Raw genomic sequence first — 17,436 nt, 5'->3', positions numbered from 1 at the left:
GTTTCTGTACATATCTGTAATTTGTGTTTAGCATTTTGCAGTTTTCACTTGGTGCTCAGCAGTTTAACACATTCATTTTGGTACTTTAACCTTGATTCCTTTTAGAGAGTAATTTATGTTCCATTCTGATGTTTTAGCACTCACTCCAGACAGCTAAATGGGTGACGTGTTGACTGCATAAACCACAGAGGAGCCAAGGAGCCTTTTCCACTGAAACTCCTGCTGGCTTTTAGTAACTAAGCATCAAGACAAAATGAGTGTTTAGCCTCGGTAGGTGACTGCCTCATTCCCTGATTTCTACTTGCTTTCCTTGGGATTGGCTCCTGGACATCTCTGAAGAAGCCAAGTGAAAATGTGTGAATAATCCTGCAAGGGGAATCTTCACCCACCATTCCCCTGTGATTTCTAGGAACCATCCGTGTCCTTTCTGTGGCTTCACAGCCAGCTTAATTGGTGCCCCAGGCTGTTCAAAGGACTGAACAACAGCACAGTTTCTCCATAATCTCCTTGCATGGTCCCTGTTTCCTACGCTGTTCCCATTGGTATGGAAAGAGAACAATAGTTACACCATCTGTTTTTATACATCAGAACAAGGTGTTAGAACAAGCATGTGTTTCTGTGCTGTATTGGAGCTGGTTGTGAGCTACACAAATGTTAGTTTATTCCAAAAAAGCCCTCACAGCTTGAGCAGGGACAGGCCATTGTGAGCAAGGGGGTGAATTTGCTGATTTTGGAAATTTCCAGTTTGAGTCGCTTGTTGAAACTCAAATGTTTCTGCTGGGATTGCCAAGGGCTTGCCCTGCAAACTGTAGGGCTGTTTGATCCCGTGGCTGGTGTGCACATGAGTGCCTAGAGTTACATTTAGTCAATGCATCCACAAAGCTAATTCTGGGCTCCTGATTCCTCCTCCACATGGAAAATGTCACAGAGAATGCAAACATCCAACACTGTGATGCTGCTGGTTTCCGAAGGTGCAATGCTTCCAACTGCTCTGTAGATCTCCCTGAACTGGATGTTGGGGGCAAATGGATTATTTCAGACATGTTGGCTCTGTCTTTATCAGCTCCTTCAGTCATGTTGAATAGGATTATATTGTCAAAGTTATTTCTCTTTTATTTAAAAAAAAATGAGTCAGGGCACAATCTCAGAGGATGGGGTTTGTTTGTACTGTGGATCCACTTTTCTCCCTGAAACACAGAGACTGTACCAGTGACTATCACAGAGCACAGGAACATAGATCCAAGACAGATTCCAGTGTGGCCATTCCCCTGTTCCTCTGCCCGAGGACGACCAGCAGACAGAAGGGTTGTTAAATGCTGGAATTAGAGAGATTTCTCTTGCTTTGACTCAGCTAACAGTGTCATATTAAATTCAGAATGGCAATTTGAACATGGATCAAAGCATTATGACAGCTGCCAGCCTTTGATGTACCGCTTTTGGTGGAGAAAGTGGTGGAAGAAGCACAGATGGTATACTGGTGGATAATGGATTTAAAATTGCACACACTCTCATACCTAAAGAGGCTGGGTTTTTTTGCTGAGAACTCTTGCTCCCTTTCTTTAGATCACAGTCTGTTGATGCTCCAGGGAAAATGGTTTTCAGGACCAGTTTCCCAGCTGCACCGAAGCGCTTGTGAACTGAAGATATTTAACAAGACCCCGAGCTGACAAAAAGAAGCCTTCAAAACTATTTCTCCCCCTTTACTGTGGTCTGAAGTCAGCAAAAGATTTCAGTATGAGAAAATTGATGTTACTTACAGCTTCCTGGCATGTGCTACCTGCGTGTTACAGCTCTGCTGTTTCAGGTCAGGCCACATTAGGGTGAGGGTTGCTGCTGTTATCACAGATTTGTTCTCAGTGAGTGTCTTGGATCCTCAGCTGTGTCTGGAGCAGGTCTCATGGCCTGTACACAAACACATTAGAAAGATCAGGTATGATCCATCTGACAACATCAGCTGGATGGAGCCCCTCTGCTCTGGAGACAGGCTGGGAGAGCTGGGGGTGTTCAGCCTGGAGAAGAGAACCTTTAACCTTAGAGCCCCTTCCAATGCCTAAAGGGGCTCCAAGGCAGATTGTACAATTCTGTGCCCTAGGGTGGCCCACCTTGCTTATCCCAACTAGTTGTCACCTGTCACACCTCCCAGCTCCATGGGGAGATCTCCAGTACCCTGGGGTATTTCAAATGGCAATGGGTCCCCAGTTCCAGGGGGGAATATACTCAGGATAAGTCATCTATGATATAGATGTCACCTCAAATCTCTCTACAGAGATTGCTTCTCTCCAGTGAAAACAGCACTGATCTTGGTATCCTGGGATGAGGGAGGACACACCTCCAAAATTCCAGTGCACTTTGTCTTCCATGACCTCTATTCCAGTGGAAGTCACCCTTAGATTAATCTGTCCCAAACATGGACTATGGGGACATTTTATTTCTGCATTTTTTATATCTTTTTGAAACAGCCTTGAGCACTGTCTATTTATAGACAGAATAGTGCCTTAAACACCAGGTACAGTCTCTAGTGGTGTTATTCAACAATAAACAACCTGCATTAATCAGAGATGAAATGCAAGGTCACCTCTTTGTTCTGATTTTTTCTTCTTTTACTTGGCTTCACTCCACGCTCTTTTGCTTCTTTCTTAAAAAAAAAACCAAACCAACAAACGAAAAAGAAGAGGTGCTTGAGTTGCTTGAGTTCTCACTTGTGTTGTGTTTGGTCTCTTCCAGGCCAGAAGAGGGAATTGTGCAGAGAAGAATTTCTGCAGTGGGACCAATTTGTGTTTGGTTTCAACAGTATTGGGCAACGTTCAGAGCAGGGTTACAGGAGGGTGTGACTGTGTGACCTCCATCAGGCTGCACACTGGGGGGGCTGGAACCACCATTTCCATGGCTTCCCTGTATCCATGCCCAAGTGGACACATGCTCAGGCTGCCAACTGAGGAAGCACCCCATCAGAAGAGCACAGTATTTCTTTGTTTTACTGAACCATGGTGTGGAAGTACAGAAAAAGGTCAGAGTGAACGTATCTTATTCTACTGTATCTTATTCTACTCCCATGTGCTCTTTAAATTAGAGCGAATTCCACAACCAAATTCCCCTGTGATTCACACCAGAAAGACATGGAGCTAACCCTGTGGGTGCTCAGGTAATGTTTTGGGTGTACACTGTTATAAATCCAAGCAGCAGGATTCACTGGGATTGTAGTGGACTAAAACCCTGTAAGTGAAGAGCAGAATATGAGAACGACATTTGCCTCTAGTGGGGACTTCCAGTTTCCATTCTGGTCTGTGCAGTTCTATTTCACACCAGGAACTCTTCAAGGGTTTCATTCACTTATCATTTTCATTCTCCTGCCATTTAAGCTCTCCCAAGGTATTCCTTGTGACCTCTGGCTACTTCTCCTGGAATGCCACATACAAGTCCCATGTCATGTCAGCCAGCCAGGAGTGTTGATGCTCTGGGGTATGTTATGGGAGGAGACACCCGTATTTTGGCAAAAAGAGACAGAGGGAACCGAGTATTTACATATTTACAGCACACCCGTTGCCAGCTTTTGTGAAAATAGAATGAAAATGAGACTACAAGTAATGAGGTCTGCGAGTATCCACGATTTTTTCCCCCTCTTTTTAAATTAGTGGTTTCTTTCCTCCTATTATTTCCTTTGAGGGCAGATTTTTTTTTTTTAATTTTTTTTTTCTCTATGTACTTTCGTCTGTGTAAAATTTCAGGACAAAATAAATATTACAATGTTCAAATTTGCAGAATGAATTTATAGTGACAGTCTGATTCAGGAACTGTTTTCCTCTAGAAGGATAATGATAACATCAGTAGTTTTCTCCTCCCCCTTATGCCACTCTGGATCAGAAGGAGCTCCAGAGAAATCAATAGATGGGATTCATCATCACATTATACTGAAATAAAAGTGAAGTGATACACCAGTGAAATAATCTCGGTGGATTTAGGCAGTTTTGGAATGTGGGTGATTTCTGTGCTGAGGGACAAAGGGTGAAATCATCTCACCTTTAACTGAGGCTTCATTTTAAAATTCAGTTCAAATTTTTTTAGGGTTTTATTTCAATATTTACCAAATCCATCTGGCAAAAGCTTAAATCAAGACAGGGCTAAATTACAGAGTAACCATGGATAAAATAGAAGACCTTGAGTTTTCTGATCAAACTAGAAAGTAATAAGTCATTTAAAGAAGAGCTGACTGATGGAACTCATTAATTTTGAGGATTCTCAAGGCATAAAAGCTATTAATAGCAAAAGAAAATTTGTTGTGATGTTCCTGACATTGCCTATTTTTACACCATTTTTTTGCATTTTGAAAATCACTCTGAGTTCAGAATTCTGAATTAATATTCACAAAAACCAATAGTTTTAGAAGACTAGCATCAAAATTTTCAGCAAGTCCGTGAACATTTTGCAAAATCTATGTTCTCTTCCACATTTTTTTTCTCCCTTTCAGATGGTCCTAGTCAAGCATTATGAAGTAATGACAGATTTCCTGTGAACTCCTGCTAGATAGTTCTGCTACAGCCATGGGGAGTGAAAGGATTTTAGGTTTTCCTTTCTCCCTACTGAAGTGATAATTGAGAGTTGAAAATCCACCCTGTGTGGTGCCTTGAATATTTTTGCCATCAGTTCAACCACAAAGTGGTGCCTGACCGTGTAAAGGTACGAAAAGAGCCACCTTAGAAGGTTCATAGTTTTTATCTGAGCCTCAAAGTGTCCACGTGTCTGATCTCTTATGTGTGATAAGAACAAGGACTGCAGGAAAACATCTGATCTCCCATCCAGGGGTTAACTTTTGGCAAAGGAGAACTTTCCATAATAAGGGTAAAGTTTTCTGGAAGAGCACATATTGCTGGGAGCCAGTTTAAACCTCTGGGAAAAGAATTTTGAAGGAATCAATGGGCCTCCACGAGCCTTCCCAGCTTCTGCCCAGGCTGCTTTCAGCCTCAAGGATGTGGAAGTGTTTATAAAAAATAATTTTAAAATAAAAATAATTCACTTTTAATAGAAAAAATTAAAAATAACCCACTATTACCTGCTCGCACCCTCTTTCAGGAACAACAAAAAGAAAATAAGTGTGAAAGACATTAGTCTGATTAATGCCTGTCTCATTACTGGTTATTATAGTCATGGACAAGAATGAGGTTTTTGGAAAAAAAATACTGGCTACAAACCAAATATCACTGTGTCCTGGAACACTGGTGTTTTCCCACACCAATAAACCAGAATTTCTACTTTATTAGGTCCAATCTCATCAAAATTTTCTTTTTCTTTTTTTTTTTTTTTTTTTTTTTCCATTTTGGAGATTCAAATCTTTCTATGTCCTGGCAGATCTGTCCTTTCATGTTATTGGTAGGTGAGTTATGGAGTCTCTGTGTCCACCCCTTGCTCTGACCCACTCCACCAAAGCAGACAAAGGTATGTTTTAGCTCTCAGGGAATTGCCGAAGCGATGAATAGACAAAAACAACTAAATAGTCGGAAAAGTGCAATTACTAAACCTGTCACTACCTGCAAAATCTGGTGATGGATCAATTATAGACAGATATATAATAATACAGTCCTGATCAGTAGAGAAAGGAAAAAGCTATGATGCTGAGACATGAAGATCCTGAATCTTTTCCACCTGAGAGTTGGGCACTTGCAGAAGACTCTTGACTGTTGGTATGAAATTAGACAAGTAGTTTCCAGCAAGGTGGAATGGCCACAAGTCAGTCAAACTCACTGATTTCTCCAGAGAGCTAGAGATAAAATATACACCTATGAAAGGCAAAAGAAGGATTTTTGACTTTCCAGTGTCTGAGTCTAAAAAAAACAGTCTGTGCATTTACTAATTCATCTCAAATGCTGAATAATTCCCTTTTGATTTTCTGCAGAGCACTAATATGAGCAGCTGATTTTTCTTTACTTACAGTGAATTTGTGCTGTAGCACAAGCCTACAATGGCTCTTGATCCGAGCTGTGTATTGATTAACCAATAAACCCAAAAGAGAAGACTTTTTTGCAGATAAATCTCGTGTTAGACGTAATGTGAAACCCTGCTTTGTTTACCTTCTTGCTCATGAAGGAAGCAGATAAATTCACTGAAAGCTGCAGTCAGAGGGAGATTGTCATGACCAGTGTCTTGAGACAGTTGTGGGTTCTGTGCTGTAACAAGAAAACCTGATTTGAGCATCCTCTCGAGGGCTGGTGGTGTAAAGAGAGGTGGCAGTGGCAAAACAGAGTCATGGCAAAGTAGTGAATGGGTGGACAAAGGGCTGTCCCTAGATGAGGCCTGAGTTAAGCTTCCTGCACAGGCAGAGCCTTTTTGTTGCTTATTCCTGTATCCTGCTCTCCAGGGACTGTACAGAGCAAAGTCTGGGCTGACTGACTCAAATACAGCTCAAATACAATATATAAATGTGTGTGTGTGTTTATAGTTTATATGTATATACAATTTATTTTAAAAATTATATGTATATATATTTCAGGCTGTAAAAATTTACAGGTGAATGTCTCAATCTGTTTAGGGAGAAAATCTGCTACGTTAGAGGTTTCTGTAGCTTAGCTGATATATAAGCAGTTTTATTTTTTCAGGGCTAAGCACTGAAATATCTTGCCCGAGCACATTCTAGAAATATCCAAAAATGTAGTTAAGTGGACAGACAGCAACACTGCAAAATCTCTTCTGAACATGTGGAAAAATGGTAAGAATTCACTGATAACCCAGGGGATCTCATATGCAAAAGGTATTACGTGTGTCCTGCCTCTAGGCAAATAAATAAAGTGTTATATTATGATACTGAAAGCGTTTGTAGCATGGTCTGGAATTTTAATTTAGAGAGTGAGAGATAGTGACCAGGACAAGGAATCTGATGGGAGTATTGTTGCTTCCCAGTGGCAGTGTTCTGCTGTTCACTGAGTTCTTCAATCAGAACTGTGAATGGGGGACAGTAATGATGCTGCTAATAAAACATTCCCTCTGGCTCCTGAGGGGTAAGGGCAGCAGAACAGATGCTGTCCTGCACTATGGAGAGTGGATTTCAGGTTAGTAACAGGTGAAGTGCAGGGAGTGGGAACCTTCAGGGGGTAGATGAGGGAGTAGGAGAAATGGGGGATATATCTGGGGTCATAAACTGCACAGTGAGACACGTCAAACTCTTCCCCACATAAGAATCCTGGGATCCAGTACAAAGGGTCACCCAAGAAGAAATGTCTGTGGTGCCCTTGTTGGTTTCCTCAGAGGAGGATTTATCAGTCATAGAATGGTTGGGTTGGAACAGACCTTAAAACTCATCTCATTCCACCCCCCTGCCATGGGCAGGGACACCTTCCACTATCCCGACTTGCTCCAAACCTCATCCAACCTACCCTTGAACACTTCCAGGGATCCAGGAGCAGCCACAGCTTCTCTGGGCAACCTGTGCCGGGGCCTCACCACCCTCACAGGGAAGAATTTCTTCCCAATATCCAATCCAACCCTGCTCTCTGTCAGTTTGAAGCCATTCCCCCTTGTGCCATCACTCCATGCCCCTGTCAAAAGTCCCTCTCCAGCTCTTTTGTAGCCCCTTTAGGTGCTGGAAGGGGCTCTGAGGTCTCCCTGGAGCCTTCTCTTCTCCAGGTTGAGCAATTCTCTCAGCCTTTCCCCACAGGAGAGGTTTTCTATTTATGGAAACTCTGCTGGTTTCCCGGGCTGGGCAGACAGGAGCCATGTCCCACCTGCACACTGCTCAGAGCCAGAGGGATGACAGGTCCCAGGGCTGCTGGATATGGAAGCATTGGCTTCTTTCACCTCTATTGTCACAGCAGACATTCCCTCCTAACCTGCCTGCCAGGCATGTGTCTGCTCCAGGTCTGATGGCATATCCCCAAAGCTGAGTCAGGAAAACTCAGAGTTGCTTTTCATGGAATTTCTTCCTTCGGCTCTCCAGCCAAAGCCAGCAGTTTTACAGAAAACTGCACTGTAGCTTGGGAATGTTTTCCTTGGCACTTCGTGTGAGTTATAACTATTTTATAGCTTTTACTTTTTTTTTTTTTTTACCCCCTCAACTTAATCATACCAGAAAAACAGGGGGCATAGAAAGCAAACAGCAAACAGCCTCACACCGAAGACTTCACCCCTCGCTATCTCTCTCTAAAAAGATACAGATAATATTTTTACAAAGAGAAGAAGACTGGGTGACTAATGCAGGATAATCAGCATTTTCACTGCAGATGAAGAGCAGGAGGTACAGGAGAGATTAAGTAAACAAGAAGTGCTTTTCTTTGGCTTGATATAAAATGCTGATGTGATGTGGTACTTGTGACACAGAGAAGCCCCACACAAGTGACTCACCTGCTGCTGTCTCACACCTTTGGAGCCCTGCCTGGTTTGGTCTCTCACCCTGCCACCCACCCCACGTGGATGTCTCAGACACCCTGGGCTGTCTCAGGTGGCCCTTAGCAGGTATGTTTAGACAAAGAAGTGAACCAAGGTCTGGGCTTTGGCTCAGGAGATCCCTCTTTGTAACCCACAGGTGTCTGGGCCTGCCTCCAAGCTCCTCTTGTAGACAGTGGGAAAGTCGTCAACAGACCCCATGGGAGCTGTTGGGGTCACCCAAAGGCTGTGTGTGGACAGGACAAACAACTCCCTGGGCTGCGCTCGTGACATGGATGAAACCTCCACTGACTCAGTGTGGATGAAGACACCAACTCCTCACACCTGCATGGTGACACCTCAGCCTAGGTGAGCTCAGCAAGGTGAATGCTGATGGAGAGGGGTGAGCTTGACCTGCCCATGAAGAGTGGCAGGAACCAGGGTGCTTGGTACCTGCTCCTGCAGCAGATTTGAGGTGTCTCTCTAGGCTGGGACACGGGTGAGCTGGGAATTCTGCTGTGCTGTCGTAAAGCAAAAAGATATTTGGGAAACCACAGCCTTTTTGAAAGCCCGTTTTGAATCCCACACACTCAAATGCTCCCTGTGTGATAACAGCTGCACGTTCAGCACAATATCTGCAGAGTTTGAGGTGTCTCCCATGTGATTGTGGATGCAGATGTTAATCTGATCCTGGCAAACAAAATATTCTCATTTCAGTACGGACACAGATGGGATATATGTAGCCTTTTTGAGGGGTCCACACGCTGTTGAGCCAACAAAATTGTCTGTAAACAAGAAAATAATTGAGATGAGACAGTTTGATTTTTTGGGTTGTTGATTCGGATACGAACAACCGATAAATAACACCACCCAAAAAGATGCTGATGTGTAATTGATAAGAGAAAAGCATGTGATCCTTCCTTGCTGAAAGAGGGACCAGGAGGTCTGATGTATTTGTTTTTTAATTGACTTTGGCTGCACAGCATTTCAGCTTTATGCTGCAGATGGGACTGCTGTAATCATTTCGCAAGGAGCCTGTCCCATGTGAATCATAAATGTCTTGTGGTTGGAAGGTAATATAGTTTCAGAATGTGTGGGAAGGGCTGATTTATTGAGGGAGTCACACGATGAGTTTTGGGGCTGCACAGGCTTGAGGCTTTCCTTCCAATCCTTGGGAGCACAGCGAGTTGGAAGGGGTGGCAGATTGGATCTGTTTCATTTTACATCTCTGTCTTTATGAGTTCAGCAGGAGGGGGAACTAAACACTTCCTAAAGATTTATGATGTTGGCAACTTTGATAAAATGTCTTTTATGCAACTTTTCCTTTTTCTTGCTTTGCAAGCATCTTCCCAATACTTGTCAGTGCTGACCAAAGCAAATATGCTTTGAAAATCTCTGTGCACCAGGAGGGGAAAAAGCATGAGGATGAGAGAGGCAGCTGTTGTTAACAAGGTAAAGGTTAATTTGGAGGACAGCCCGGAGGCCTATTGCTGGTCACAGATTTTTAGCAGTGAGTGTGTGAAACATGCAAAGTGAGTAACTTTAGTGAAAGGAGAAAATATAAATCAGCAAAGCTGAAACAAAACCTTCAAGTAAACCTCCTGACTACAGCTTGTGGTGTTGTCCTCTGCTACTTTTCCCAGACAATGTACCTTCATACATAGGATGTAGCTCAGGACCAGTGCACTAAAGTCACTCTCCTTCTCCAACCCCAGGACTGAGTATCTTTTGCCTGGTGGAACGTGTCCCTGCTCATGGCAGGGGGGTTGGGATGAGGGGATCTTTAAGGTCCCTTCCAACTCAATCCATTCTGTGATTCTGTGATTCTGATATTTGCAGAAGACCTGTCAGATGTGTTTCAAAAAAAACCCTGGATACATTGGAAAATACACAAGCACCTGTAAGGGCATTTACAAAGTCAATTAACTTTGATGTATTTCCAACAGGAAACAATGGGAATTAAATACTCCGCCTATATGGGAATGTTTGAAAATCCCATTATGTGCCTATCTTCATGCTTAGAACACAATACACATTGAGCCAAGAGCATGGAAATATGCACATTATTTTTGGCTGGCAGTGTGCTGTAAGCAGCCCCCTCTCCCAGGGGTTTGTTGTCAGCACAAGGTACACAACAAGATGAAGGCTAATAAAAGCCATCAACAGATTTTAAAAGTGAAGTCCAACTTTCACTTGAGTGTTGTTACTGTGGTAAAAAAGCAGAAGATGACTAGACTTGCGTTTGGGTTGGTTTGTTTTCTTTCTTTCCCTTTTTATTTTCCCCAAAAAGGTTATGCAATCCTTTTGCTAAAGAAAGGCTGCTCTAGATTTGATGACCTTTCTGAAATACCTGCACACAGGTACCTGCTCAGAGCTCTGACCAACCTGATCTAGTTGAAAATGTCCCTGCCCATTGCAGGGGGGTTGGACTAGGTGGCCTTTAAAGGTTGCTTCTAAACTAAACTGTTCTGATTTGCAGAACTGAGGCCAATCCCTGTCTGGCTGCTCGATGAGGAGACTTGCAGGGATCCCTGGGAGACATAAAACCATCAGATCTCACCAACTGTGGTCTGTGGTCTGCATTGCTTTTGTTGCACACTGCTCCTGGGTCAATTTAGATGCTGTGCTAGGAAGCAGCAATCCCTGTTTCCAGTGCTGGAGGTGACCAGTTGCTGTGCCAGGCCCCACTGGTGACATGGCTGAGGATCAACTGGCCTCTGGCTGAACTGCTGAGCTGTAAGTCAGCAACCAGCCACCATCCCCAAGGTCTAAATGAGTCAACTACTAAATCACAGGCAAGCCAGCTGAAGGACACTCCGAATTTCTACTGTGCAAATGTTGCTTTCAGGCTGGATGTGGCTGGCCAGGATTGGGATGACCCAGGTTAACCACTATTCCCTGCTCAGCCTGGAAGGGGCAGATCATTACCCACTGTGCCAATGATGAACACAGCACTGCTGGGCCCTGAGGACACCATCCCTGCAGGATGCTGGTTCTGTTCCCTCTGACCTCGCCAGCAGCTTTATAATTTGTCATTTTTCCACCTCAGAAGACTGAATGACTCATTTGACACATGCCAATATCCAGAGTGCAATTAACTGGCTCAGCCTTTGACACGACCCCTTGCAGCCCGGGAGAGCAGAGGAGAGACGTGTCAGAGGGGTCAGAGGGTTCATTCCAGAGCCTTTGGAGACTGCTGAGCACACACAGCCTCCATGGATGCTGGATGGCTCGTTAGTATCTGGGAAACTCATTAGAGTTTTATGAGTTCTTCTCATAAAAAAAAGCTTCTCATAGCTTAAGGTCACTACAGCACTGGTTTGTGGTAATTACACCAATGAGAAAGATTTCCTTCCCCTACACTAATTAGCAAGTGGAGAAACTTAAACCAACATAGAATCCAAAAGATTCTACGTTGAATTAATAAATGAGTAAAAACCATCTGGGTGATGTAGGTTCTTGTTTTAATTACCTATTTTGCCATCAGTACACAATTTATAGATATTATCTATTTCTTTTCCAAAAGTTTCCCCCGAGACACTTTTAATCTTCCACCTCTCTGGCATTATATGAGAAAGAGAATAAAGTGAACTAGTCTATGAAAATCTGAAGGATTTATGTGAATTCCTCACTCACGAACCTACAACATCTTTTCTGCACAGGGAAACACCATTTTCTGAGCAGTGAACTCAGAGGACTGTAATTCCAAAATTACTTTGCTCCTCGCTGTGGACTAAGAGAAAAGCCTTGTGGTGGCTGTTTGCAGGAGTGGGTACCAACATCACAGAAATAATGAGTCTGACCACAGACTCTAGTGGTCAGAGGGATATGTCCCTTCACAGCTCCTCTCTGCCCAGCTTCTGCTCCACACTGTCCTGAGTGCCTCAGGACAGCCCTGCTGGGTCTGACTCCCTGGCTGTCCTGGATGTGCAGCACGATGGCACTCAAACCCAATCCTGAACTGATATCCCTATATCCAAGAAACTGCAGAGCAGCACTGCTGACTCCCTCAGGGAATAGTCAGGATGAGGCAATGTGTTGTCTTCACTGGGGATTTACTGCAAAGGAGAAGGGTGAAAAGATTTAAATAGTGTCAGAAGGAAGCAATTAGTGTAGATCCAAAGTCAGCTCACACTTGCTCTCCCGTGCCAGCTGGCACAGGCCTGATCTGCAACACTCAGCACTGCAAACATTTTCCTGGATGAACTTTTTGGAGTCATGTTTCAAGGACTGAAGTGTTCACGGGTGTTCATTTCCATAATGACTCACTGAACACAAGAAGCTTTGTTTTCTTCCTACATAGTATGATGTAAATCAGAAGTGACTTGACCAATTTTCTTTACACACACAGTCAAGAGACACACACACAGGTGGGCATGTATGGACATGTATGTACATGTGAATACATGGGTACATAGACACATTGTCAGTCCAAGAGATCCACAACCATTTCCTGGCATAGCTGAGACTGTTCCTGCTGATCCAGAAGCTACATCTGAATCATCCCAGATCTGTGCCATGAATGATCATTTTGTTGAAAGGGACTTATAACTTTAAGGAGGCATCACAAAGTAAAGGAGAGAGTTTTCCTTAAAGAGATGTGACTTTATTCATCTTTGCATTCCTGTCAGGAGAAATAAAAGGAAGAAGCTTCTTTTGAAGAGAGGAGACATCAGCATGTTTCTAAAACCCCTGAGATGCACATGAAAAAAATACACCAGCCAAATCTTGATCATGTTCATACTTGCATAGTTAGTGGAATGACATATAATATCACTACTAGGATGACAGGATAATATAGATTGTAAGAGACATCCAGTCCAAGCCCCCTACTTGCAGCAGGCTCAGCTACGATCACAGAAAACGTTGCTCAGGGCTCTATCCAGTTGGGTCTTGAAAAATATCTGGAGATGGGAGATTGCACACCCTCAGCAGGAAACCTGCCCCACTGCTTGACTGTTTTCCTCAGGAAAAACTTTCTTCTTATACCTGATCTGGCCCTTTCTTGTCACAACCTATGCCTGTTGTCCTCCTGCCCCACAGCACTGTGAGGGGCCTGGGTCTGTCACCAACCTTGTAGGTACTGACAGGCTGTTATTAGGTCCATCCAAAATCTCTTCATTCTGAAACAGCTCCCCCATCACCTCTTGCACGTGGCAAGTGCTCCAGGCTGGAGCATCTTGGTGGCCTGTGGCTGACCTTGCTCTGGTTTGATACTGTCTTGTACTGGGGTCACAGGGAGCTCCTCCCTGTGGAAACCCAGGAACCTTGGCCCAGAAATTACCTGGGCCAGGGCTTCTCTGTGTGCTCTTGTTCCTGTCCTCCTGTCCAGCCAGGGCTTTAGTCTCTGAGCTGGGATGATCCCTGAAGGATGCTTTAGGTTCCCAGGTAGCCATAGGCTTTGGCACGTGCCAATACAAATTTGGAAATGCATGTCTTCTTGACATAAGAGTGTGTGGCTCACCTCCAGTTCAGACACCATCTTCATCAAAGGTTACTCTGGGAGAATGGAAGCTCTTGCTTATCTGTCTTGCTCCCAGGTATTTTTCTCCTGGGATGATTTCCAAACAGCTTAACTCAAACGAATCCATTTCTGAGCAGCCCCATGACTTGTTCCCATGCCATGCCTTGGGACAGCATCAGCAGCTGCTTTGGCTGGTGCTTTGTGGAAAGGTGGGCATTTTGTCACCTCAGCTCTGATGTGCTAAATGTTGCTGGTGACAGAAGTCAGCTCTCCACCAGTGGAACCAGACAGAGCAGCACAGACAAGAGCATCACCACTACTACCAGGCAAATGAGCCGGGAACTTCTTCCAAACTCCCGTGGGTGAGAACTTACTGAGTGGAAACGGCTGTTTTTATTTTCTTGAATTTCTTTGTACTAATAAAATAATGAGTGAAACATTTTTATCCTCGAGCCATGTCTAACGGCAGAGAGAGAGAGTCCTTCAGAGTCTCATTTCTTTGGCCAGTGAAAACCTTACTGGCTTCAGTGCACTTTGCATGGAACTCATTGCTGGAATAAAACCCCCACCGCAGTCCCTCCAAGTGTCCTAGGCTACCTGGATCTCCCTGCACTGTCTGTAGATAATAGAGTCCTGTTGGCAGAATCCTGGATTAGCTGACTTGACCCTGTCCAATTCGATTTCTCCCTAGGGAATATCAGAGAAGTAGCTGGGTAAGTGTACAAGTGTACAAGACATTCCTAAGTGACAATTTTCACCTGGAAGAGCTTAGAAAAGGTGGGACGTGCACAGGGTATGCAGCTGCTTTTCTGTACAGAAAACTAGGAGGCAGCTGGGATTCCTGGGGCATCTGAAATGGTGGTAGAATCATATATTTAGGCAACTGAATCAAGCCCTCAGTGAGGGCAAGAGGTGTATTCCACCAAGCAAGGCCAAGAACTCCTCCTGAAGCAGGTGCCTCCTGAGGGCCAGCTAAGAAGTTCTGCAGACTTCACTGCACAATTTCCTTGGGTATGTACCAAGTGTAACGGGACAGCAGCCACCTGACTTACCGAGACCAAATTTAGGTGCCTTCGTCTATTTTTTGGTCTTAGATGTTCAGTGGATATTTATTTTAAGTGAAAACAGGGCATTGCAGAAATAGCCCTGAAAACACTGTTACAAAGTCCTGGTGTCCTGGCATGGATATATTCCAGTGGTTTGCCGTGAGGTGAACTCCAAGCTCTAAAGGACCATGTGAAATCAAACCCTGCAGCTAAATTTCTAGTGCCAGAGACATGAGTTCACTTCTTCAGCTACGGAATTTCTTTTCAGCTCGGGCCTGCTGGATGTCTGGATGTCTGCTACACTCCTGGTAGTAACATTAACCTGCAATTTCCGACAGGATCTTCTGCATTGCAAATCCCTTTCTTATCCCAGCATGGCCTAGACCAGAGCAAATGCAGAGATAATCTACATAATTCTGACCTGTAGATATATCTGTCCCTTCAAACCCAAAATACTGGGGTCGTGCATCCCTATTGTGATGCATTTGGTATATAAAAGCACTGACCTGGTCCTCTCTCATCAGACACTCAAATCTCAAAATCTCAAATCTCCCTCCTCCCTCTGTTATCTCATTGAGGCATAGGAAAATGAGTTAGGAGGGTGAAAAATCACAAACTTTTAATTTGTTAATTTAAATTTGCTGTTCATGTCCAACAAGCTCCAAGTTGAATGTGACTGAGCTGTTAGGATAGGATGCCTCCACGAGCAGGGGATTAGTATCAGTGTCTTCCAAGATATCTTCCAGCCCCTGAAAACTAGACCAATATAAATCTGGAGATTTAAATTGAGCTTGTACTGGAAAGTCCTATAAAACATCTGAAGAAAATTCAGAGTAAGTTTGATAAAGTAGAAAGATCAAATTACTACACCTCTGGTGTGATACAGGTAATGGGGAATGTATTGAACAACTTGCTTTTTTCTTCCTGCTGTTGCAAAGCCCAATGGAAGGAAGAGGAGCACAGAGGGACAGGGATCCAGTGTAACACCACGAGCTCAGAAGGGAGGCAATTCTTCCTGCATTTAAACATCCTCTTGCTCAGATTTTACCATGAGGTGGTTCTTCTTCTTGGCTCCTTATCAAACAGGCTTTCCTTCCCTTATCTTAGATGCAAAACCACTGTCAAGACAGGTGTCCTCTTCCTTTCCAGCATAAAGAAAACGATGCCTGGTTTTATTGAAACCAACCCAGAGTAGTGTTTATTATTGAAAATATACAGTATTTTTGAACATCACATAAAAAGCCTGGTAGATACATTTGCTCTAGTTCAAAATGCTCAGTAGGTATCTTTGTGCAGTATGTAGCACTATCCTCATAATGCAAACATCCTCTTCTCATTACTATTTTTACAGTGCTTCCCTTTTGTGTTTTTTAAACCCAGAAAAGACGTTCTGTTTTCCTTCCCCACCCCGATCCTCTGAGCTGAAAAAAAACCAGAGACTTCCCAAAGGCTACTTACATAGTGCCAAAAGCGTGGGGCTAAGAGGAATAAGGATATTTTGTAGAGCACTTAGAGCTATTGCTGTCCTTTGCAAAATCTGTGTGTGCACAGGACACGGTGCTTGCAAGGCAAAGTGCCCCGTGTTTAACAGTCCAATGATGCCCTGACAACTCCCAGTCTACCAAAGGGAGGAACGGGGAAAGTAGATAAATTGGGATTTTTTGCACCACCTTCCAGACGCTCTTTTTGTGCTGCCACAAGTTCTCAGACGACAGTTCTGCAGAGAAGAAACTTTTTACAAAGAAACAAGAAAAGGGGTGGGCTATTATACACCAAACTGTTGAAATCATTGGGAATCAATGTACAGGGTGAGATGGGCAGTATGTTAAAAACAGTCTTTGTTCACCACAAAAAAAAAAAAAAAAAAAGGAGAAAAAAGTTGATTGTTCCTGCCAGTGTGCTGTTTCAGACTTTGCATTGTGAACTTCCACAAAGTGCAGTCAGGGTTGAACCTGTTTCTTCTTTGAATCTGTTTTACCACCACCGACTCCAAGAGGCTTTTGCCTGGTTGCCTTAAAAGCAGCATCACGGATACGGGAGATGAGAGTCCACAGGAATATGCTGGGCACCTCACTGAAAGGAGATCAGCGAGGATAAAGGAAGAAAGTTTGCAGAAAGGGGCTTGGGAAGAGTGAAGATCTCCGAAGGCCACCGGGTGGTGCGGGTCTGTGCGGGGCGGGTCACACGGCCGCGGTCTGTTTGATGCTGTGGAAGCTGATCCGTGTGGGAGAGGTGGGGATGGACATGGCACGCGCCACACGCACTCGGAGGGAGTGATGGTCCTGCCAGCGGTGCCACCTCTTCCTGGCAGCAGAACGGACCTGGCGGAAGAAAGAGGAAAGAAGGTGAATACTTGGAATACTCAGGTGCCCTCTGTGAAGGGACGCTGGACAGCGCTGTGAACCTGAAAAATCCGGTATAATAAACTGCCCAGAGACTTTTGATCTTTGAGCAGCAAAGGTATTTATTGACAGCTCTGGGAGCAAGCCAGGTATTGCTGGACAAACTTGCTCGAAGGCTTCACACCAAAATCAGCAGTTTTTATACAATCTTCATATATGATTAAGTGCATATTCATGT

General features: G+C 44.0%; 1 protein-coding gene across 3 annotated transcripts in view; it reads right to left on the bottom strand.

Annotated features, from left to right (window-relative positions):
• Window positions 1-16,026: 16,026 nt before the first annotated feature.
• Window positions 16,027-17,436, bottom strand: part of CRHR2 (corticotropin releasing hormone receptor 2) — a 142,116-nt gene continuing 140,706 nt past the window's right edge. For all 3 annotated transcript variants that reach the window (XM_027733447.2, XM_027733448.2, XM_039380737.1), the window contains one exon: window positions 16,027-17,177. In XM_027733447.2, the coding sequence (XP_027589248.1) occupies window positions 17,037-17,177 (141 nt within the window). In that variant the 3' untranslated portion in view covers window positions 16,027-17,036. The remainder of the gene's footprint in view (window positions 17,178-17,436) is intronic.

This window comes from Pipra filicauda, unplaced genomic scaffold, assembly GCF_003945595.2.
Source record: "Pipra filicauda isolate LSUMZ 115617 unplaced genomic scaffold, ASM394559v2 scaffold1_size10287979_pilon, whole genome shotgun sequence".
NCBI classification, from domain to species: domain Eukaryota; kingdom Metazoa; phylum Chordata; class Aves; order Passeriformes; family Pipridae; genus Pipra; species Pipra filicauda.
Note: the sequence above shows the minus strand (reverse complement) of the source record. Positions and strands in the feature narration are given on the sequence as shown.